This window comes from Vicugna pacos, chromosome 21 (assembly GCF_048564905.1).
Source record: "Vicugna pacos chromosome 21, VicPac4, whole genome shotgun sequence".
Classification (NCBI taxonomy): Eukaryota; Metazoa; Chordata; class Mammalia; order Artiodactyla; family Camelidae; genus Vicugna; species Vicugna pacos.
In genome coordinates, this window is record NC_133007.1 from 26,026,764 (window position 1) to 26,051,450 (window position 24,687).

The 24,687-nt window shown below is 47.1% G+C and overlaps 1 protein-coding gene across 1 annotated transcript in view; it reads right to left on the minus strand.

Annotated features, from left to right (window-relative positions):
- The window catches only part of IL6R (interleukin 6 receptor), a 52,597-nt gene that overhangs the window by 11,643 nt on the left and 16,267 nt on the right, over nucleotides 1-24,687 (minus strand). Inside the window, exons 2-8 of the mRNA XM_031689061.2 lie at nucleotides 23,296-23,544; nucleotides 22,180-22,303; nucleotides 19,634-19,815; nucleotides 19,172-19,338; nucleotides 18,499-18,640; nucleotides 8,699-8,745; nucleotides 7,487-7,556 (exon numbers count right to left, since the gene is read on the minus strand). Of these exons, the coding sequence (XP_031544921.1) occupies nucleotides 7,487-7,556; nucleotides 8,699-8,745; nucleotides 18,499-18,640; nucleotides 19,172-19,338; nucleotides 19,634-19,815; nucleotides 22,180-22,303; nucleotides 23,296-23,544 (981 nt within the window). The remainder of the gene's footprint in view (nucleotides 1-7,486; nucleotides 7,557-8,698; nucleotides 8,746-18,498; nucleotides 18,641-19,171; nucleotides 19,339-19,633; nucleotides 19,816-22,179; nucleotides 22,304-23,295; nucleotides 23,545-24,687) is intronic.

A 24,687-nucleotide genomic window follows, 5' to 3' on the forward strand; every position in this document is an offset into this window, starting at 1 on the left:
GATGAGAAAATGATTCTGTTGATGGTTATCGATGTTTTATTGTTTGAGCGATAGCTATATATCCACCCCACCCCATCCCCAAGGTGGGGTCACAGTGTTGAAGGCACCAGCGTGCTGTGAGTCCCCTTTGCCCATCAGAATAATAAAGCTGCCTCTTTTGTTCTAAGCTCCAAGGCCCGGTCTCTGAGTTATCTGGCTCATCAGGGACGGGGGCAATCTTTTGGCAACAAATTCGTGGCGCCCACATGAGGCACAAAGCACCCCCCTTTCTAAGAGGGGCTCAGGTTCCACCCTACTGCCAGGTCAACAAGGTTCGAACGACTGCCCCTCCGGGCCGACGGGAGGGACAGCAGAGAATGGGGCCCAGTGCCTGCCAGGGCCCCTTTTGCTCTGGGGAGCCCTTCGCCCCTTGCCCTTCCACCAGTTCGCGGACCGCAGTCGCCCAAACTAACTCCTTGGAGGAAGAAAAGATGTCTGTTTCTTCTGAAGCATCGCAGGCCTAGGGTAAGTTCCCATGACGACCGAGGCCCCTCAATCGCCTTGAGAGTTCTCTAATTAGACAAGCAGGGAACTCTCGTTTGCATTTGAAATTGGTACCCATTTGTAGCAGAGATCTCGGGCTGAGAGGGCTTGGAGGTGAAAGTATTTGTAAGTCTGGAAATTGAATTTGTTTTAATTTGTCATTTGTAAGTTTGTGCTTCCATGTAGCGATGAAGGCCTGGTATTGCAACCTGAAATTTGTATTTGTACTTTGTAGTTTGTATTTGAAATAAGTTGCAATGGGGGGCGTGCCGTCTGTTCCATCTTATAGCCCACTGAGTAGAATTTTGAATGACTGGTCTAGTTATAGTTAGCCACCTATGACTAAGAAAAAGATGGTGTTTTACTGTAATACTGCTCGAGTCGTGTACACTTTAGGCTCTGGGGAACGCTGGCCTGAAAATGGGTTGTTATATTACTACACCATTCTCCAGTTAGAACTGTTTTGCCAGAGAAAAGGTAAATGGGAAGAAACACCGCATACATGAGCCTCTCTGAAAGCCCACAACGAGGAAGGAAGCAAACCAGGTACTAGATTGCTGGCTCAAAGACAAGCAGAGAAAGAATATAAAAATGAACAGAGAAAGGTAACCAGACAAGTGAGGGAAGGAAGGAAAAAGAACAAGCACCTTCCGATGTCACGGTCGCCCAAGGAACCACAGACGAGGAAGGTAAGGACTGACGGGGCCCGGGGCTCTTGGCCATGTTGAAGACCCCATAACAATTGCCACCCAAGAGCCTCGGGTGCAACTGACAGTGGAGTCGCAACCAGTGGGCTTTCTAGTGGATGCTGGCAGAAACTTCTGCCCGTGACTCAACTGCTGTTACAACCTCTGGAATGCAAATTTTGAGGGAGGGAGTAAGTAATTTGGAAACAAATAGAAATCTTAAATGCCTTCTATAGAAGTCAGTAAAAACGTTTAGCTATCTGGACAGGCAACTTTGATTTGCTCCATCTGCCAAAAACCCAATTTGAATCCAACCTCTTGTAACTGATGAGTTTCACATTGTTGTACCTGATTCGTGGCTAAAAGTTTAAAGTGGAAACTATGAGGTCTCTGTGTTTGTATGTATCTATATGTGTGTTGTAGATATGCGGCATTGCCAAAATTAATTTGTAAAAGAGTTCTATTTAATTGGCTTAAAGAAAATGAAATGCTTTTATAAATACTCAGGAATATAAAAGAAACTGGCCAGAAGGAAAATCAGGTTCATGTGATCTAAAAAATACTCAGTACTGAACTGATATCTGGTATTTGAAGCTAGCTTAAGCTTATCGGTTTGATTAATATAGACATGGCTTTAGATTCATTAATGTTAAACATAAAACTATTATTGTACTTAGGTTTAATAGAAGTCCAGTAAGACCTTGTCATATCTGTTAAAATTTGTCAGCAAGAAAAATAACTTGGTATAATATTCTTGTAAGTAACTTAAATGCAAATGAGAAAGAGCTTTTGGGTAAACTCTTTAGGAGTGAGTCTTTCAGGAATGTTTATTCAAATGATCTCCCCAGGCATTTGGTAACTTTAAATTTTAGAGTTGTGCTAAATTAAGTTAAATGATGGAAGTTTATTAAATAGCTAGGTCATTCTCAGATAAAATAAGATATCAAAACATTAATTGCCGAACACTGACTTCCTTTTACAGAGAAAATAACTTATTCAGAAATGGATATTAATAAATGTTTGGTGCCACCCTGAAATATTCTGTACTATTAAGAGAAACATCTCAGTATGCTAGGAAAGTAAGATGAATGTTTTCAGTGAATGAAGGTATAAGGAATGGATTTATATTTTGTTAATGGAAAAAGAGTGACTTTGTCCTAAAGCTGGTTGCTTCTGAATGAAAAAGAAAATAAGGGACAAAATAATATAGATACAGAAAATTGTGGAAGGTTTGTGGAAGAGGAGCCCTGAGAAGAGAGTTTTGTACGTGGTTGGGATTGGCTAAGTTTAGAATAAATTTAGTCAACTAAATGAATCTTAGAAGTAAGCTGGTACAAGACTATATTTGGTTCTCTCTCTCTGTTAAGAGGACAAAGTTTTCTTAAAATGTTAATCTGCATTTAGTAACAGATTGTAAAGTTTCTTTTACCCCTTAAGTGATCTATTCTGTATTTACCTTTGAAATATTTTATTGTTAATGAATAAGCAATGTTTCACAGTGACCTATGCTTTTATCTGACCAAGTGTTTTGAAACTTTTTAACAAGCTTCCCAAATATCAAATTTTAATCAGAATTCTTTTGACCTCCAGCTAACTCTGGGATGCTTCAGAGGGCCCCCGAAACATCCCAAAGAGAGATTTTAAACTAGTAAGTTTCATTTGGTAAGTTAAGTTACATGGGAAGTACTGTCAAATGAGTAATAAATCTTCTTAGGTTATAGTGTATGAGAAAATATTATTAATATAGATGTTCTAAAAATCATATGGAAGCCCTAAAAACCTGGTATGTCTGGTATGTTACCAGTCATAATTCTGGTTATTATAACCAGGTTTCTTTATCGATTACAGTGTAACTAGGTATTTAACCATGCTTTTAAGTCTTTTGTCATTTATAGACAGTTACTGTTTTATTCTGATGCTTTTGCAAAATGCTTTCAAGACTTACTGGTTTCTGATAAATTTCAGATTATAGCACTGAACTAAATGGGGTAAGAAATTTTTAAAGTCTGATGGAAACTCTCGACTTCATAAAACTATTTAAAAAAGGATTAGTTACATGGGACTGAGTAAACTGATGAATATGGTTATAATTTTTGGTTTTGTCTGAAATATTGCTGGCCTTAAATTTGGGTTCTCCAGATATAAAGAAGCTCTTCTCAAGCTAATTATGACTTATAGCAGTTTGGTAAACTATACTTTTGTAAGTAGAATTAAAACATTTATCTTTTTCTCTTTCCCTGATCCTTCCAGGGATTGGAAAATCTTCCCAAAAGTTTCATTAGATAAATTTTAGGAAGGTCACCTTCTAACAAGTGCAGAAATCTCAAGGTATTTTGGGGACCTCAAAAGGGGAGAAATTCACCTAAATCTGTAAGACAAAATCCGTGACAGGTCCTTGCTGTGACTTTCCTGGCCTTGAGGCCTTTTGGAAATTGAAACTCTTTCTGAGGAATTTCAACACAGCCAATTTAAAAGAGCCTCTATGATGAATTATCTTTATTTGGCTATATTTGATAAAAATGAGGGTAACCTTAAAGAGAAAAAGATTATATTTCAGTGGATATTAAATTCTAGTTTTGTTAATTGAGATCTGTATTTACCAAGACTCACTTCTCAGATCATTCCTTGCTGTTATATTGTTGCAAAGTTTAATTGAATTATTAAAAGGACACCCTAGGTTTGTTTCTGAAGCTCAGAAACCTATCCTTGGATGAAGATCAGATGCCCCATCACATACTAGAATAGACATAATTTAAAGAACTATCTTCATCCTGCATGGAAGGACCATTTATCAGGTCTCTTAACTAGCCCATGCACGGCCGCAACTGAAGGAAACTGACTTTTGGATTAATTTCCAGTCAGAAAGAGCCCCTGCACTGGACTGGCCTACAGAGGACTGCTCCCCTTAAAGCAATGCTTCCATGGAGTAGAAGCTCCCAGACCAGGATGAGAAGACGACACCTGAGGTAGACAGCTGACCCAAGACACCAGACCAGGCCTCACTTACTTGAAAATCGCTCACACCTTTGCTTAGGAACTAACTGTATCTCACAATCTTATGTAGAACTAAAGTTACTCCAATTGTTAGGTCTATGGTCAACTAACTAGGTCCAGTACTTCGGGGTCACCTTGGTGGATTTTCTCTACTCTAAGGGTCTAACTGGCAAGCTTTTAGGAAATTCATCCTAGAGAAAAGAGATTAAAATTTCGTTCAGGTCCCTAGTAATATTACTAGGCAGGATTTCCTCTCTTGGCCAATTAATACCTGCTCTAACCCTGGCCATAAATATAAACTTTCTTCTTAAGTAACCAGACATATAGTTCTATAGGAGATTTGTGATTATAATGGTGTTACTCTAAACATGGGAAGAAGCAAAAAGGGGGAATATTTTCCTGGACCATAACAGGCTAGTAAGATAGGTGGCCCAGAGACTTCCTGCTACTGTTAATACGGCCTAGTCCCGTAACAGCACATTGAGTGGCCTGTCAATGAAATCCTTGCCTGACCTAGGAATGAGGCTCCCAGCACCGTGGGATAAAGTGGTCATGAAATGCCTCCCAGGCCATGGGCTAATTTATGATCATGGGGGCACTTGCCATCTGCCTCTACAGGGGTTAAGTTGCAAGCTGCTGAGGTCTCTGAACTTCAAGATACCCTGAAAGAAGCGCAGGGTGGAGCTCAGGAATGAGGCTCTCTGTGCTCTGGGAAAACTGGCTGAATAGGCCTTCAGATGGTTAGATATTTTCAGGAGATTTTATGAGCCCAAATTCTTGCATCTCCTCATAGCTAGAAAAACACTAAAATTATTAATGGTGACATCTGCTTTGGTCATTAAGGAGAGAAATGCATTTGAAAATCAAAATGGAATAACTGTGGTTCAGACATCCAGAGTAAAACTAGGTAACCACTGTGATTTTAGACAAGTTTCTGTATTGCTGAGAACTTGAGTTTTCTGAGCTGTGTCAAATTTGGGATGCAACCAGCCATTCTCAAAGCAGTGACTGCTGGCAACTTCTAGCTGCAACTTTATGGATTTAAGTTCTCCTCTTACAATTTTATTTTATTTTATTTTGCAGGGGGGAGGTAATTAGATTGATTTATTTATTTCATCTTTCAGTGGAGGTGCCGGGGATTGAACCCAGGACCTCGGGCATGCTAGGCATGTGCTCTCCCACTTGAGCTATACCCACCCTCCTCTCCTCTGGTAGTTACTGAGTTTCTAGATCCACACTGCCTGTTGTACTTTCATACCAGATGAACCCAGGAACATCACAACTGCCCTGGAGAACACGAAGCAACAAATATATAATGTAGGGAATTCAGCTGCATATGTGTGAGAAGTTACATCTCAAGTTAATCCCTGGTTCTCTGGCCTCTTTGGAAATCCCAAGGTCTCACATCTGCTCTTAGGGGAATTCTAGTTTCTGTTATCACTTCTGCTAACAGGAGTCAGTATATCTCTAATATTTAGATTGTTTCTGTTGTCTGATGTGTGGAAAACAAAGCAGCCTTAGCTGCTCATTTTGAACTCCCAGCCACATGGCAAGATCAGGTTTGCTTGTTCCATTTCAAGGCCCCCGTTCAGCAGGAAGCAGCCAGATGAGCACGACGCCCATCTCCCTAGTTCCATAGAAACGGAATAAGAGAAACTGACAGTGGGGATTTTGAAGGAGGATTAAATAAAACGGCCACATTTAGGCTAACAGGGTGCTTATTCTTATGCTTGCCCTTTAAACGGTCAACTGACCTGACTGACTTGCTACTCACAGCTCCAGGCCCACTGTTAAAACTGAAGCTGTTGATCTTACTGTTTCTACCTTATTCCAGTAACCAAAAGCTATAATCATGCTTGGTCTCTGAGTCAATCTCCAGGGAGAAGGTCACAGAGCTGTAACCTTACAAAGTAGGCTGAATACCAAGAAGACTTGAGTGCTTACGAGATAAAGAGATCTAAGCGCTGGCCTCTGCAGAACTGGTCACCTGGAGGCATCATGACGTCATTCTAAGTCTTCTGATGAGAAAATGATTCTGTTGATTGTTATCGATGCCTTGTTGTTTGAGCTATGCTATATACCCACCCCAAGGTGGGGTCACAGTGTTGAAGGCACCAGCCTGCTCTGAATCCCCTTTGCCTGGCAAAGCAATAAAGCTGCCTCTTTTGTTCTAAGCTCCAAGACCCGGTCTCTGAATTCTTTGTCTCATCAGAGACAGGGGTGATCTTTCGGCAACAAAGGTACAACGGACAGGACCTGCTGAGGGAGTGCACATGGGAAGACGGGCAGAAGAGGAAGCAGAAGAAGATATCCAGAGAATGTGGTGTCAGTTACTGACATAAAGACCATGGTCTTTTGGGTCCCTTCTCCACAGAGGCCCCTGAACTGCTGCCCAGCTTCCTGCCATCCCACCCACAGCATTCAAGGCTCATTTCAAATGGCACCTCCTCCATGAACTTTCTGTGATTCCCCCTAGCGGCCAGGCACTCTCAAGTCTCTAAATCTCACTTTGCTTTTTCTATGGCTCTCTTTTCGCCAGTCTCACATTGTTACAGCCACTACTTCACTCTTTGCCGGAGCCTGCCCCCCGGACTGTAGACTCCTGGAGAGCAGGGATGGGTTCAGTTCCCTCTGAGTCCCCAGCTGTGCAGGCAGAGCTCAGCCCCAGGGATTTAGTAGGTCCGCTTACGTGCACTGCACCAGGTGGGGCTTTGTAACCAGGATGGCAGAGCACAGGCGGCCAGCATTGGGTGTGGCAGCGATCTGCCCAGGCAAGGGGAGGAGGCCAAGGGCTTCCTCAGAAGCCCAGAGCCACCAGGTGGACCTCCTCAACTACCGAGCCTCCAGAGTGTGGATTCCACAAGTCCCATACATATAGTAAAAGAAATATAGGACCTGGGACCTTTCTTGATGCAAATATTGGTAAATTTTCCTGGTCTTGCAGGTACGGGGAATCACAGGCATTGAAGTCAAGGGCACCCAAAACAAAGATTTCCCTCAAAGTGTATTCCATTTCGGACTCCAATAAATTTTGCAGCACATTCATTTGTATTCTGGGCCCATTGCAAAACATACCACTGACTTATCCCACTCTTCTTGCGGTCTCATCATTGATCTTAGCTGACAACATCAAATGCAGATGTATAAAGTAATAAAAATACTTCTGCCATTGCTTCTTTTCATCAAGAGGACTGGCCCTCTGCCTATATTCCCCAAAAGGACTTTCTGCAGACATTCTTTTCTGCCCCTTAGGCCATAGGAACACAAAAATATTTGGTTCTTACCTGGGAAGCTTGTGGCATTTGCGGAATCTTTGTAGAAAATATTTTCATTATCTTCATTAGTAGTAGGTGCCTAGAAGAAACATGCCTGTCTATAAGCCTGTTTCTGTGGATTCCATCACCATTCCAGACCCAAATGAGGTGCTACCTCCTCCTGAACCCCCTCCCTGGTCCACCCAAGGCATTCCTTTCTCTAGCTCGTGAACCGCTCCATTTCTGACCTGTCACTCTCAGCTTCTGCACTATTATTTGTATCCACCGCTTGCCTATTCAAGGTGGGGACTTCTTCCCATCTGCCTCTCCACCAAGAGCTTAAGGGCATAGCACCTTCCACAGAGATGCTCAATAGATACCCTGAAGCAGTAGTTATCTTACGGGTCTGGTGCCAAGGCATAGGTACCACTGGGAAAAGCACAGGCTAGAATCCTAGATCCATCGCTTACCAGCTGTGCGACCCTGAGCAGATTTCTTAACTCACGTGGGTGTCAGTTTCCCTCCCTGTAGGCACAACCGTCCCAGCATCCAAATCTCAGGTAACGCAGGGATGAAATGAGGAAGCAAATGCCAGGCTCAGAGTCTAGCACAGCGTAACAAATTCTCCAGGTCAATTCCCTCCACTCTCCGGCCCCACGGGCACGGGCTTCACCCGGGAGCTGCTTCTGCCGGTGCCTGGACAGTCCCACATCCAATACGGTCAAGGTGCAGAACCCAACCCTGTGGTGCCCAGCTGCAGGGGTGACTGAGCCTCCCAGCTTAGTGTGTAGAGAATTAAAGACCAGAGCGGAGACGTAGTTGGAGGGGAAATTGGATTACTCAAGGATTTGTTAAGCAGCTTCAGGAGTAATCCTCTTTCCAGAAAATTATGACACCGGGAGTCCACAGGGGAAGAGCTCAGACGAACTGAATCTGAGTCACAAGCTAAGCTGTGTGTTGGTGTCCAGAGGCTCAGGGATGAAACAGCAACCACTCGACACAGAGCGGCTCTGCAAGCCAGGCCGGTACCACTCCACGCTTCACATGGCCCTCATCCCCCGGACAGGACAAGAGAGGTATTCCCCTGCTTTACAGAGGCATGAAAGACAGGCAACTTGCCCCAGGCCATGTTTCTAGAAAGTGGCAGAGCTGGGATTTGGACCAGTTTCTGCCCGATGCCAGCCCACAACCCGACACACCAGAGGCTGCTGCCAAGATCCTTTTACAAGGACGTGCGCTCACCTGTGTGGAGGGGGGCTGCACAGTCTCAGCTGGAGGACTCCTGGATTCTGTGGGTAGAAGATTCATGATTAATGACTGATGGACCCTGAAGTCCTGTCTCATGCGCTTCAGAAGCAAAATAAAGCTCATCACAGTGTTATTCAAAAGAGCTTTACGTTGGAATCAACCAAATATCCAACCCTAAAGGACCAGCTATATAAATTATGACATAGCCATTTATGGCAGAAGTCTTTAAAAATATTTTAGAAAACAGTTGAGAACATGATATAATGTTACATGAAAAATGAAAGACAAGAAAAAGTTTCATATAAGTTTGATCCAAAGTTTCTAAAGAAACATAGTTATATCATTATTCATATCTTATATGACTTACCATAATATATTCACACTCAGAAAAAAAAAGGAAGAATTCAGATATAAGATATAAGCACTAGTAACATTTTAATCTCCTTCTATGCACCTTTTTGCAATAAAAATATTTATTTAAACAGCAAATTCTCAGCTGCCTGGGTGGGTTTAGTATGCTTTGCGGGAGAAGGGAGGTGGACTGAGCCCCCTCCCAGGCCCCTCCTCCCCATGGGAACCGTGTTTCTGCAGAAACCACCAAGACCACAGAGGGCCAAGTATCAAAGCGAGAGCACTGACACGGGGCCAGGCTCAGCGGCAAACACGGGCCCGAGGGACCAGGCGCTGAACCGCGACAAGCAATGGGTGGAATGCTCTGGATTTTCAAGTATTTTCTTTTCAGTTTATTATTTTTCCATAAAGAAACTAAAAATACCACAGAAATGGTTTACACAAAGATGTCGAGCCTCTCCAAGCCAGAAGTAGAATAAAGACTAGCAGAGGGGATGGAGGAGAGGGTGACCCTGCTCCTGCTCAGGACAGAATCACCAGAGGGTGTGCGCCATCCCCAGGAGGGGAGAAAACCACACACTAGCAGCGCTGGAAGGGACATAAGAGCATGTTCTCCTTCTCCAATGCCTAGAGAGGAAACAGAGGCCCAGAGAGGGAAAGCAACTTGCCCAAGATCACACAGAAAGTTAACCCAAAATCAACCTAGGATAAATGAGAGGGGCACGGTCTCTTACTCCTTTGTGTTCCTCCCAGCCCAGTCTAGCAGAGAACAGTTAGATTCATAACAGGATGACTGAAGGATGAACAGAGGGTAGGGGGACACTAGAATGAAAACTAAAATTAGGACCCGGGGCAGCACTACATAGGAAATATGGCCGACCACGGATGATCATTCAGTCCAGTATTTCCCAAACCCAGGTCTGTTCAGCATTATCTGTGGCCTTTTAGGTCCCATCCTTGAGCTATGACCTTAGGATTTTGGGGATGGGATTCAGGCATCAGCATTTTAAAATGTTTCCCAAACCTAAACAGGTATCTAGAAGAAAGGGAGACTCGCGTAAGTTCTACCCTCAGCTCTGGCCTCCAGCATAGTGTGTTACGCAAAAAAGGACATTTAACATTTGGTGGCTCAGATCTCTTGGGAGAAAGTGGGAATCTTTGCTCAAATAATCCAAGAATGTTAGCAGAATGAATAAATTTTTTCTAATGCATAGTAAGATTGTCCTTCATACCAAGACCTTCTAAAAAGCTCCCTAGATAACCATGGGGACCCCGGACTCAGATCATTTTGTCCCCCGAGATGGAAGGAAGAGGAGCTTTTGCATTGTTATTAATAATAATCATTCCCATTTTACAGATGAAGAAACTGGGGTTCGGGGGAAAAGTGAGATTAATAATAGCATACAAATAAAATATCACTAATATTTCTAGTACCAATTTTTGTGGAAGCTCACTATACCCCAGTTCCAAGTGGTTCATTTGCCTGTATTAGCATCTCATTTCACCGTCACAGCATCGTAAGAGGCGGGTACTATCATTTCATGTTTACAAAGACACAGAGGCTTAGGAAGGCAGTAGAACGTTGGTAACACCAGGGAGCATACTTTTTTCTCTTTAGACAAAAGTATATCATATTTCTCCTAAAGTATTTTATATTTCCTAATGCCTCACTTCAGCTAGCATGTCGGGTGAAAGAGAGGAAGGAACTATCATTCTCTGGCCCCCACGTGCCCCCTATGTGCCAGGAAGTAACAGGGGCAGAGATAGTGGTGGCGGTAACACAACAGTAACAGCAACAGTGACAACAATGCTTAACATTCACTGAGCACTTACTATGCACCAAGTACCACTCTACCTACTTTACATGACTTAATTCATTTAGTCCTCACAGCAACCCTCTGAGATCGGTACCATTATTACCCCACTTTACAGATGGGCAAAATGAGGCACAGGGAGGTTAAATAACTTGCCTGGAGTTTTGTAAGAAATAAGTGAGAAAGCTTTCTGGCCCTAAGAATAAACTTTTTTATTCTTTATCTTAAAAAATCATCTCTAGATTGAACATTTCTCAGATTTGGGGACTGTATCTTACTCACCTTGGTAAACGCAGTACTTAAAACACAGGCAGGCATCTTGCTGAAAAACTGTATCGTTAGCAATATTTCAATTATGGAAAAGCACTTGGAAAAAAGATTTAACAGTGATTGCAGCTGACTGTGTTCCCTGTATTAATATTTCCAAGGTTGGAAGATGTACTTTTATATTCATAACAAAATGAATGAATGACCAGACTCCAATAAGTAAGGTTAATAAAGACTACACATGAGTTTTTTCCACACGTGGGTTTTTAAAACAAGAAACTTATTTGTGATAGTTTGAGAATTGGTTTGGGTTTGCTTGCTTGGATTTTAGAATAGAGACGTCCAGTACAAAAGAGGCCTTCACACCAGATGGGTAACCTCACTCAAGACATTCAACCTCTTTGGGACCTTGTTTCTTCACTTCTAAGCAAGGGGATGGCTTCCTCCTGCACAGATCACCTGCGGTCACAGGCTGAAAGGACCTAGCACTGGCCTGGGACACAGTAATACCTGACACGACTCTCAAAACTCAGAACAGAGAACATAAAGCATTTTTTTCTGACACAGTATTTTTAAATTGTATATTAAGATATGGGCTCCGGGGCTCAGGGCTTGGAGTACAGAGAAGGGAGAGAGGAGTGGGCTGAGGACAAGAGGAGAAAGAGAGAAAAAGGATGCCAGAGGGTGGCAGACAGATGAAGGGACAAGGAGAGAGGGACACACCACAAAGCCAGACATTCACACAGAGGGGGTGGGGGCGGGGGAGACGGAGACCCACAGACTGAGCAGCGCCGGGCGGCACCTTCCACTCTGAGCTTCACACCTTCCCTCACAGCCTGTAAACCACCAACCAGAAAGTTAATCACGGCTCCTCCATTTGTGAAAAACAAAGCAAAACAAAAAAACACCAAAACCCCAAAAACCTCACTGAGGAGCTGACAATCTCCTGAGAAATAAATCACCTCCAGCTGGGTCCCAAAAGTCTCCCAGACTGGTCTGTAGAGAAGCCAACTGGTCTGAGGCCAAAGGAGAAAAAGACGGACAGGGCAGCATGGATGTCTCCGTGGTGCAAGGTGGCCAGTGTCCTTCCTTCCGAGTTTAAGCCCTCGTTTCATCCTCTCTTTTATGAAATGATGGTGATGGTCAGTGGCAACAGCTCCTTTTTACTTAACTGTTTAGTTTCATGTCCTTACTTGGCAAAATTAAAAGCTGGCGATCTTATTTGGTCCCCAGAATTCTTTTTGAAATTGTACGGACACATGAAGCCCCAGTAACCTCTGAGCTGTGTGCAGAGGTGGGGCGGACAGGGCGGGTGTGGGAGGAGGAGGTGGGGAGCTGTGCATAGAAGGAAGGGGAGCCTCACAGATGACGATGCAGCGTGTGAAGGCACTGGGCCAGGTCAGTCCCGCCGGAGGGAGGGAGGTAAGTGAGGGACAGCCAGGCACGAGGCCCTCTGCTCCACGCGCAGGAGTTTGAGTGGCACCTGGAAAGCAACGGGAGCCGTGGCTATAGGCTGGGGAGTGACAGACGCAGGCTTGTGATCTAGAAAGATGCCTGTGGCAGTAGTGGGGGGGATGCCTGGGGGCTCAACAGAGATCAGTGGCGGGGGGAAGTCCTGGCTCAGGGGGGAGCAGGCTGGGTGGTGGCGTCCTTCGCTGGACAAGGACACAGGGAGGTTTGTGAAGGAGGCCCCAGGCCCAGGCTGGGCAGAGTGGAGACATGAACCTGGAGCCCAGGAGACAGTGCAGCCTGGGACACAGTGAATCCCCGCGATGCTGGTCTTTGGGACACACTCCCACGTGCTGGGCTCTGGGAGGTGGGCTTTGGGGTTGGGGGTGTCAAGGCAGGCATTATTACTCCCACTAAGCTCCATCAGGTACCTCCCTAAGGTCACGCTAGTGGGGCCAGGGCATCCAGAGCCGAGTCTGCCTGATGCCCAGAGACAACACTGCACAGGGTGGCGGCAGCCAGGCCACCCCATGGAACCGGCACGCGGAGAAGACAATGGAAAACAGCACTGCAGGGGATGCCACGCTGAGAGGTGAATAGGGCCAGACCTCTTCAGAGATATGCAGCCACATGCTCTCTTTTTTTGTTTTGTTCTGGAGGGGAGGTAATTCGGTTTATTTATTTATTTTTAAGAGGAGGTACTGGGGATGGAACCCAGAACCTCATACATGCTAAGCATGCACTCTACCACTTGAGCTATACCCTCCCCGACGCTACCACATGCTCTTCAACCTGCTCATTTCCCAATTGTGGGTGCTGAGGAGAGGAACAGAATGAACTCTCCTGCAACGAGATGATCAGAGAGTTTGAAGTGATAGTACGTGGCTGCAGGGATCTAGGCCAGGGAGACCGACCTGCCCAGACAGTCTCCAGCCCTGGCCTCAGGGGCCCCCAACCCGCCTAGCGAATGCGAGCTTCTACCACCTCCTCCATCAGTGTGATTCCCAAGAATGGGTCCAATCTGCTCTCTTCCAGTCACAGGAGGTTCTAATGATTTTCCGGGTGTAGGTGAACAGGGTGTGAGAGGGAGTTAAAGGCGTTTGTGAGGAGTAGGAAATAACCATCTTAAGCCCAAGGACTTTTCCCAGGTACTTTGCCGCAGGTTCGCTGTGTAAAGGGTCCACAGACTTGCCTGATGTAGCCCTGCCGGTGCAGCCCTGCCAGTGGTACTGTCAGAGAGGATAAATCTAGGAGAACTCCCGCTCTGGAAGGAGCTGCTAACCAGCCGCCTGTCAATGTGTAACCTCCTCTTCTTGCCCTGACACCAGGGTGACATTAGCCCTCGATGAGTCACTGCAGCAGGTGCTATCAGCAGTCACCTGGCCTTGCTAGCTGGAGCAGGGGCCCAAGTCACCCAAGACTGGGTGACTCTGGGCCGGGCCCTCACACAGGGAACCTTGCTGCGGCCACAGCCTGTGTGCAGCCAGAACTTGGCCTCAAGGGGGCAGCACTCGCTGAAGTCCAGGCTCCTCAGTCCCCTCCCCCACCCACCCCTCTACATGTCCCCTCACCCCCACTCTCCTACAGGCCTTCCAAAGTCAGCCTCTGCCTGCCTCAGTTGGACCTCCCACCCACACCCCCATCGACAGCCCTGGCCTTGTTCACACTATTCCTTTGCACCCACTGTTCCCTCTCCTATAATCTCCATCCTCTACATGGGAAACTCCTATACATCCTCCAAGACACAACTCAGATGTCACCTCTTCCACAAAGCTTTTTCTGTTCTCTCTAAATCACCCGAAGAACTGTCTGCTCCACAGCCTTATCACACCATATTACAATGGGATGCTGCCCCAGGTCCCTAGCACATTCTATAATCACTTGGAAAGCTTTCTCACACTACCCATTCCCTACCCCCCTCCACATTCTGATTCAGTGTGTCCAGGATTGTACCCCAGGTAGCGATTCTGGGATGCTCATAGCCTCTTTATCCCAAGAACCAACCAACCCGGCACTGCAATTGTGCATCCCCCTCATTTGCAGTACGGGTTATTACTCCTAAGGAATGTTCTTTCAGTGGACTCATAAAAACTCTTCAAAGGGGACAAGACAGATCATATCATCTCCACTTTACAGATGACAAGACTGAGACTCTGAGAGGTAAACTAACTTTACCAAGGCCATACAACGTGATTCCCAAGTCCAGTGTATTTCTCATGACCTCTGTGTCATGACCCCCCCACCTAGACAGGGACATCCTATCCGTCTGGGCTTGAGGGCTGGAAGTCCTTGGGGCTGGGAAGCCCACTGACGCAGTAGCTAGTGCAATGACATGTCCCTAACAGCCAAATAAGTCTACTGGCAGCAAAACACACCTAACCACCCTCTCATTTTCCAGAACTGCCCCCCAATTTCCAGTCTAAATCCCTCAGGCATCAGAATCGATCATCCAAGTTTCTCTTGCTCTGCCCTCAGTGGAGAGGGAGCAGCTAATCTCTCTGTTGGATATATTCACCACTGGGGTTCTGAAGACCCCCCCGAAACCACATATGTACAGAATGGGGTGCTCCAACTCTTCAGCTGCTTATGTGAGAAGAGGCCAAGTGTTCTGTCCAAGCTTACACAGTCCCTCTAGCAAGTCACAGAAGCAAAGCGATCTGGGGCTGAAAAGTCAGACAAAGACCATGCCCCTTCCACTGGGGGAGGATGTCAGCAATTCAAAGAGGAGTATCCACAAATGAGACCAGCTGTAGGGGACGTGACCAGACGGGTGAGGAGCGCACAGACCATCCCACACAGCAGCCTGGGAACAGATGTAGGTACCCTGGGAATTCCAGAAGAATTTAGAGAGAGAGCAGACTTGTCAGAGATAACCCTGGAGAGCAAGGCCCAGTGAGACAAAATCAGGTTCACAGGAGAAAGAACATTATTCTTGAAAAGATACTCAATCTAATCACAGAAATATAAACTCAAACCACAATGCCACGATACCACACCCATTAGGATGGCTATTATTTAAAAACAAACAGAACAGAAAATTACAAGTGTTGGCAAGGATATGAAGAAATTGGAAGCCTGCACACTGCTGATAGGAATGACCAAATGTTAAAAAAAAAAAAAGTGTACTCACTATGGAAAACAGTATGGTGGTTCCTCAAAACATTAGAAATAGAATCACCCTCTGATGTAGCAATTCCACTTCCGGAGATATACTCAGAAGAATTGAAAGTAGGGACCCAGACAGATATCTGTACAGTCATAGTCATAGCAACATTACTCACAATAGTCAAAAGGTGGAACAACCCAACTGTCCATCTAGGGATGAACGGATAAACAAAATATGATACATACATTCCATGGAATATCATTCAGCCTTTAAAAGGGAGCAAATTCTGACACATGTTACAACATGGATGACTCCTGAGGACGTTATTCTAAGTGAAATAAACCAGTCACAAAAAGACAAGTACGATCCCACTTATATGAGGTGTTTAGAGGAGTCAGACTCAGAGAGGCAGAAAGCAGACTGGTGGTCGCCCGGGACTGGAGGTAGGGGGAATGGGAAGTTACTACTTAATGGGCACAGAGTTTCGGTTTTGCAAGGCGAAAAGAGCTCTCGAGATGGATAGTGGTGATGCCTGCACAACAATATGAATGTATTTAATGCCACTGAACTACATGCTTAAAAATGGTTACAACGGTAACTTTTAAATTATGTATATTTTACCACAATTAAAAGTTTAAGAAAAGAAAGAGCTCTCTGGCAAAACAGGATTTCCTAAAGCTGTTTGTGAGCATCTAAATTAACTGGCTGGGATAAAAGGTAAACAGATGTCGGCCTGTATTCGGAACACTTTCTCCGCACAATGTTATACAAGTGATTTGCTCCCCTTGAAAAGGCTTCCAAGGCCAGATTAATGTTTGGCATTCAGATAACGAGCATGTTTTGGCTCAAAGTGTATACAAGTCAAAGACAACCACGGACAAGTCAACACAATCTAGCCTGAAGGATATTCTGATTTATTTAAATGGTCTTCCTAAGTAAGGTATAGTAGTTAGTTCTTCCGTTCTTGTCCAGGTCTTAGCAGGAAATAAACTTTGGAGAAGAGGGTCCAATAGACAGCTGCCTCCTGCTCTTGCTGGACAGGACAGCGGGACAGCACCAACAAAGATCTGAGCCTGCACTTGACCTCACGTGCATCCAATTAAGAAGGCACCCTAAGCCCCAAGCCCACTCCTCTGGCTCTCCCAGGACAGGAAAGATAGGGACTGCACACTGCAAAGCCAGGGAAGAGGAAAGGCCAGCACATCACAGCATCCATTCTAGGGGAGGAATGCCAGCCTACGTATAAAAACCTCCCTAGGGCCAGGGTTAGGAGAGCGTGGCAGGGGTAGGCATGGGCCTGGACAATCGATGCCATGTCTGTCTTTTCCTTTTTATCTATATACATTCAGTAAATGAGTAGTTTATTCTTTTTTTTTTTAATTGCTTGGTATTTAAGAACAACTGATTTGGTTCAATTATGCTGCTGGGCCAAAGAGATCTGACACTGAAGTGAGCCTGGAAGCCATTCTACAATCAGAACACCGGGAACAGGGATTAGCAGATACAAACTACTGTGTACAGAACAGATAAACAACCACGTCCTACTGTACAGCACAGGGAACTGTATTCAATAGCTTGTAATAACCTATCATGAAAAAGAATATATATATAAATGTATAACTGATTCACTATGCTGTACACCAGAAACTAACACAACATTGTAAATCAACTATACTTTAAAAAAACAAAAACAAACAAATAAAAAAAAAAACCCACAAACCACTGGGGGCAATGGAAAGGGCTGCGACAAGGGGCAGCAAGCTCTCCACCCCTGGAAGCATTCAAGCACAGGCTGGGTGACCACTGTCTGGGCTGTGGTCAAGGAGATTCCTGCACGGGGTCCAGGTCTATTAAATCCTAACCTTTCATAGAAAGGAGTCAAAAGATAATGTCTCAAATTATTTTCTTGGAGAAAAAAAAACCCGTATTAGTTTGTTGTTCAGAGTGAAGGAAGGAACCAACAGAAGAACTAGAAACAAGTCGAGCAGCTCCCTCCAGAAAGCAGGGCTGGAAATGGGAAAGGGTGGGGCAAGGGCCATTGGTTATTATTTTTAATAAGCCCTCCTTTGCTTCTTTGCCATGGGCATGTATTAATTTGATAAAAATCTTAAAAGTTAAAAAAAATTCCCATGGGTTAAAAAAAACATTAATTATGCAGTTGCTAAACAATTTATTTCCCCCAAATATTTAATATCTTGGAAATGCTCACAACATCATATACATAAACACACACACACACAAGTACCTAGAAAAGGAAAGAAGTATAGTAAAATGTTCTCACTGGTTTTCTCTAGAGGCTTAAGGATACTAATGATAATTATTCTTTATATTTTCCTGAAATTTTTCATATTCTGTAACAAACATACTAATTGCAATAATGCCTCATGGGTGCTTATCGTTACTTTTAACATCCTTTTTTAAATAAAAAACAGTAACTGTGATAGATTAAAAGCATAGCTACAAATTCTTTGCAGCTCCTCCGATCAAGTTGTGGAGTGACTTCCTCCCTTGAGTCTGGGCGGGCCTGCTGGAAGGCGACAGACCTCAGGGAGAACCAAGGGCCCCAGCCACCAGCCAGAGCCAAAGGTCAGGCGTGGGAGTGGGGCCCATCCGGGACCACACAGGCCTGAAGCAGCTGTATTAGTGAGTCAGGCAAGACCAGTACAAGAGGTGCCCAGCAGACTTAATTTCAAAGTCTTGAGCAGATAAATGGTTGCTGCTTTACCAGCTAGGGTGACTTGTTCCACAGCAACAGATAATTGCTATAGTAACAAAGGGGAAACATCCCTTCTGCGCTCATCACATACCTGTCCAAGGGATGCCTGTGGCCTCCTTGCTCCACTCACTCCATAAGCCATGCCCAAACTCCTCCTGGGCCCGAAGCTGCACCACGTGCCTCATGCCACTCCAGGCGTCGTGGATGATGCAGTGATGCTGGAGCTCCTTGACCTGAGGGTGGGAGACACGGTGACTCTGGGGTGGGGCCTGGGTGGCGCCAGTTAGGCGGCTCCCCAGGGACACAGGAGTCCTTGGCCACTCCAGCCCTTCAGCTGCTCCCTCTCTCGTCTGGTGGGCGACTCAGCCAAGCAGAGATGCTCTGAAGGCTCACATCCCCCGGAGGCTCAGAGCCAGATGCGGTTGCCCTTTGGGCCAACACGGACTGAAGCTGTAAGTCACTGCCCCGACCCCCATGCACCACAGAATCCTGCAAGCCACCCGTATATTGATGTATAGCCCATCTCTCTTCCTGGGTCACACTCTCGCTCACAAACAGGCCTGTAAATTATTCCCATTTTATAAATGAAGCAGCCAAGGCTCTGAAAGGTTCAGAGACTTACACAAGGTCATGCAGGTAGTGAGCGGCTTAGCCGGACCCAGAACTCTTTTTTTTTTTTTTTCTTTCTTTCTAGTGCCCTCTCTCTCTCCTGCCCCTGAGTATTTAGGGGCTCTTTTCTGTTCAGAAGTAAACGAAAACTTTACCATCCATGTTGTGAAGGTCTTTGACCTTTCAGCCCGGTATCGGACCTCAAACTGCAGCCTGTAGAAATATGAGTTCCAGGACGGGGGGTCTTGCCAGGTGACGCTGAGCCAGCGGGGGTTTCTGTCCACGGCGCTGACCGTGATGTTAACGGGTGGATCAGGCTGCACTGTGGGAAGAGGGCGCACGGCTCATGTGCAGCAGCAAATGCAGTGCAAAGGAGAGCCCGTGAAGACAGCAAGTGCCCAGCAGGCAGGACCCCAGCTCCAGCCCCAGACCAGTCCCCCTTGCACATCCCGGCAGGGCCCATTCCACCACAGTCAGACCTCCGGCAAGGAGAGCCCAAAAGGCACCAGCTCACCAAACCCAGCCACTCCCTGCCCCTCCGACAAGTCCATGAGGAGCATGAAATCTAGAGAAGGAGACAGCGGGAGGGGCGAGGGAGGCCTGAAGAGCTTACGTACGGATTCCGTAACCCTCAAATGTTTGGGGTTTGCTGGCCTGGCTCCCGGCACTATTGGCGACGCACAGGGACACGACGTAGAAAGAGTTGTCCCCCTCCGGGACCGCCAACTGGCACAGCAACCGCTGGGCCTCCTGGGAATACTGGCACGGCTTCTGGAAGTCTTTCACCAGACTGCTCTGGCTGCGGACACAGAACAAGGGCGGGGCTCGTGTCGGTTTCTGCTCCAGTTCAGGAGGGGCGAGGAGGACGGGGCAGGGGTTGGGGTCAGGCTCTACAGGCTGAGCCCGGGGTTTGAATCCCTGCTCCACACTCAGTGGCATTTGGGATTCTTGAGTAAATCATCCAGTGTCTCGGAGCCTCTGTTTTCTCATCTGAAAATGAGAATATTAACAGTACCCACCTCACTGGGGTTTGTTAGGATTAACTGAAAAATGACTGTAAAACACCTAGCTTAGCACCTGGCACGGTGGTCACAGGCATTGAACTAGAGGGCGCACTCAACCACTGAGGCATCACATAGGGGGTGCCTGCCGGCTCCCCACCAGGTCCTGTGTTCTTGGCACTGAGCCGGGTGCAGAACAGAATCAAGAGGCCCCACTCTGGCCTCAAGGCGCTAACAAAGAGCCCTCCTGCCAGATGACTGGGACAGCCAGTAGAATGCTATCCCAGAAGCACCAAGTGCTAAAGGGGTTTGAAAGGAGGTGAGAACACTTCGGGCAGGGGAGCCCAGAAAGGAATTCTGGGTGTTGAAGATATTCAAGGTGAGTCAGACACTGTCCCACCTGGCCTGGAAGCCCGGGACTCCTCCCACGCATGACATGTGTGGGCATGTGAGGCCACGGCAACCACCCGCCCTGCCTCCGCAGTGACGAGTCACCCATCAACCTCTGACCTGAGTTTGAACCTGGGCCCAGGACAAACACTTTCCTTCTGGGAATGCTGCCCCAACCTTCCCAGTCTAAGTTAGAGCCTCCTTCCCTTCCTCTACCACCACTGGAGCATCGCATCAGCATCACATCGTCCCACCGAACACAGAGAAGTTGGCGGCTGTCAGCTTACAGGTGTATCCCCCTGCGGGGTTGGAGGGCAGGGGCCCAGTCTTGTCTGCCTCGTGTGTCTCCCTCAGCCCTAGGACAGCACCTTGCCCATGGCAGATGCTGAACTCACCAAACACACTTAGAGAGACAATGAGTGAGTAAGCGCAGTGGGGCGAGGGTGTGACTGCGCGCACACACGAGAAAAACAGCTCAAGACATAAAATCTCTTTCCGAGGGTCTGATTTCACCCCCAGCCGCCCCAGGGTCCAGGTGGGCCTGAGCAGGTTCTGGGAGCCCTGAGGCTCTTGCAGTGGCTCCTGCTCCCCCTTCCTCAGGATCAGTGCAGACAGCCCAGGAGGAGGACAGAAGTGCCCGAGGATGCTGGCGGGAGGAGGGTGTCAGCTAAAATGCCCTGCTCCCTCTCACTCTTACTGTCAACACACCAAGTATTCAAGTGTCAGTTGAACAAGCTCTCCCTGGGCTGGTCTGGATAGCTGCGGCCACTGTGCTGAACACGCTGTCTATGGAGGAATGACTTCCGGGTCCCAGACAATTTCTATCCTAACTCAGCTTTGGGTTGTGGAGGTTCCTGACCTTCCCCATTTACAGTGTGAGCTAACAGTCCTAACGGCAGCTGCGTTGTGTGCAGACAGGCAATCTATACGTATCTGCACAGAGACCAAAACATAAGTATTACCACCAGGCGACTCTCTGGAGACAGACATAAGGGGAAACCAAAACGCCCCGATGAAGCCACTGCTCAGATGTTTTGATACCCGGCTGACTGCCAGCTCGAATTCAGTGATAAATGCCTGGACTAAGGGGACCTTAGCTCTGGGAGGGAGACAGAGAAAACTGCAGAGGTGTGACCTTCCACCTCCTCTACATCCATGCCTGACCTCATCCCAGGTCCCCCCACTTAAGGCCTCCTGGTGCCCCAGGGACCCCCAAACAGGTGTGACTTCTGCCCCGCTGCCCCCAGCCCCCTCTCCCAACCCTATCACCACTTCCTCTCACCTGCCATTATAATGGAAAGAGCCTGCTTAGCTCACAGTAGGGACGCTGATCACAGGCCGCCCTTCCCCACCCAAGGATATTTGCATCCCCTGCAGAGCAACACCCAAAACCTTTGTATGCTGAACAAAATCAGATAGACTGGGGTTGGGTTCCTGGCAGAGCTACTTACTAGCCGGATGACCGTAGGCTAATCAGTCTCTGTGAACCTCAGTGTCTCCATCTGAGGGAAATAACACCCACCCCTCAAGGCTACTGTGTCTGTTAGCAGGACAAACATCGGAGGAGCACCAGGTCCAGCACAGGTGAGCCTGGACGGGAAGTCTCAGTTCCTCCCACATTCCCTTCTGGGCCCAAAGGACCTACTTTCACTTAACACTTGGGATCACTGGCAGCCAGTCCACCTGGCCCCTCTGAGAGCCCCCCACCATTCCCAGGGCCTCAGTCAGGATGAGAGAGGCACCAACATACAGCCCCCCTCCGAGATACTTACAACCTTCTCACCAGCAACACGGCCTTGGTCGTCAGGGAGGGCGGGCTCTGAGGACTCCACTCACAACCCACATCGCTGAGGGGGCTCTTCCGGGAGCAGGAGAGCTGGGGCTGCTCGGGAGGCGCTAGGGAGGGACCGAGAGGCGTGAGGAGGCAGCGCACCTCGCCGCCTTCTGGAGCGAGCACTTGGCTCAGCCCCCTCCCCATCCCGGGCCCTGGAGCCAGCCTGCTAGCAAAGTAAAGGGCGCAAAGTCCTCCGTCAGGCTAGGACGTGAGGCAAGTGCAGGAAGGCGCCTGGGGGGCGCTAGCCTGCCTACAGGGGAGCAAGAGCAACTGAAAAAACAGGGGCCTACACGTTGCACGGGCCAGGTTGTGTGGCCTTGGGCAAGTCCCAACCTCTCTTCAGTCTCCTACTATAAAGTGAAATGATAAAATAAAGAAATAAAATTTAATTTAAAAAATTTTTAAAAGATATAGATTACTAAAGCCCCCCAAGTAATTAATTAAATGATGATAAAATCATCATTATCATCATCACACTGCTTTCCCTCACAAGGTCATTGGGAGGATGACAAGACACCAAAGGAGAACGTGCGTCAGCACGGGGCCTGGCACACAGGGCCTCTGACTCTGGCATATCGTATGAGATTCCAGGGAGTTAACAACCTACTAATTTTAAAATAAGAATAATTCACTTGAGAGCTTACTATGGGCTACTGCAGTTTTTAACACCGTGTGTGTTTGTGTGTGTGTGTGTGTGTGTGTGTGTGTAACCCTGAAGCAAGTTAATACCATTAACCTTATTTTACCAACAAGAAAACAGAGGGGTGGAGAAGTTAAGCTGCGAAGGAGGAGGATTCAAACCCAGGCCACCTTACCCTGGTCCCCAAGCCCTAACCCACAAGGCCAGCTGGATGGCCTCTCCGTCAGCCAGACGTCCCCACACAGCTGGAAGCACCAGTCTCACTGGCAGACGTCAGTGGGCCTTTCCCCAAAATCCTTGAGCCAAGGAAATAACAGGAATTTAAAGGGTCAAACAGGGAATCTCTCTCTGGAATGAGTGCAGCTGAGCTGAGAGTTGTCTCCGAAAACTGAGAGCCCCAAGGACACAACTCACCATCCACCAGCAAATGCACGGTTCCCACTGGGCGGCCACCCTGGTAGCACGAATAGTTTCCAGAATCACTGAGCTGCACGGACCTCAGAAACAGTGTCCTTCCCACGCCAGTCCAACTGCCATCCTGTGAGCCTGTGACCTGATTCCTGAGCACCCAGTGAACGGTGGCATTGTCCTCTGGTTCCCCCCCGGGGCAGGTCAGGGTAACGTTTGCCCCCGGCAGGCTGGTCAGCACATCACTCGCCGTCTCTGTGAAGGGAGAAGACACTCAGTAAGCCCACAGCAACCTGAGGAAGGGACTTCATTTCTGATCTGGGAAGCCACAGAAGTACTCAGCATCTCCACTGGTCCAGGAGCATCACCTCTGCCTGGATTATAGCAATGGCCTTCCAGTGGCCTCCCCAACCCTACCACGGTCCTCTTCACTTAGCTGCCTGAAGAAGCCTTCCGAAGCTGCTGTCTGGCCACCTCACTCCTTTGATTAGAAAACCCTTCAAGGGACTGCCACTGTCCACAGCACGAAGTCCAAGTTCAGAGTTCTGACCTCTGAGGCCTCATCTCTCCCCACTCTGCCTTAGAAGGGACAGAGCCCCTCCCCCGCAGGCTCCCCGGGCTTTTCTCACACTCTCCCCCATCCCACCCCTACACTACCTTCTCCTACCGCAGGGCTCAGTCTGGATGTCCCTTCCCGGAGGCCTACCCCATTCCCAACTGCACTAGACTCCCCCCATTCAGTGCTACCTCCCCCACCGTCTCACCCATCACAAGCTGCCTTATAATCAATCACCAGTCCTTATCTGTCTTCTCTTCAGGACTCCAAGTGCCACAAGAATAAGTTCTGTTCTCTATTATATTTCCATGCCTAGATCATTGCCTGGCACCTAGCAGGGGCCCACTGAGCACTTGATGAATATGTAAATGAATGAATGCGTGTAGGTGTAGGAAGGAAGGCCAGGTACCCAGCGGGACTCACAAAATGCATGAGTCCTACACAAGAAGTCTCAGAATCCCAGGACCTCCCTGATAGGTGGCCCATTTTACAGAAAGTGGCTGAGGCACAGAGGAACCAGGAGACTTGCCCAAGATCACCAACTACTTAGCTACACAGTGGAGATGCCAGCCAGGTCTTGCAGCTCTGCTCAGTGCTCCCTCCAGTGCCCTACATCTATCTCTTAATCCACTTAGGACAACGCTATTTTTATTCTAGGGACCAAATTGGAAAGTAAAAAAGAACAAATGTACTCCTCACACCTTGAAAAAAAGCATGTGTGTGCTACCCAAGGAAAGGATATTAAAGATTAAAGGAACAAATAAACTTTTTTAAAAAGTATAAATTAAATAGATCCATAGAATCTAAGATTTAAATTAGTCTTCATTAAATTAGTCCAGTCA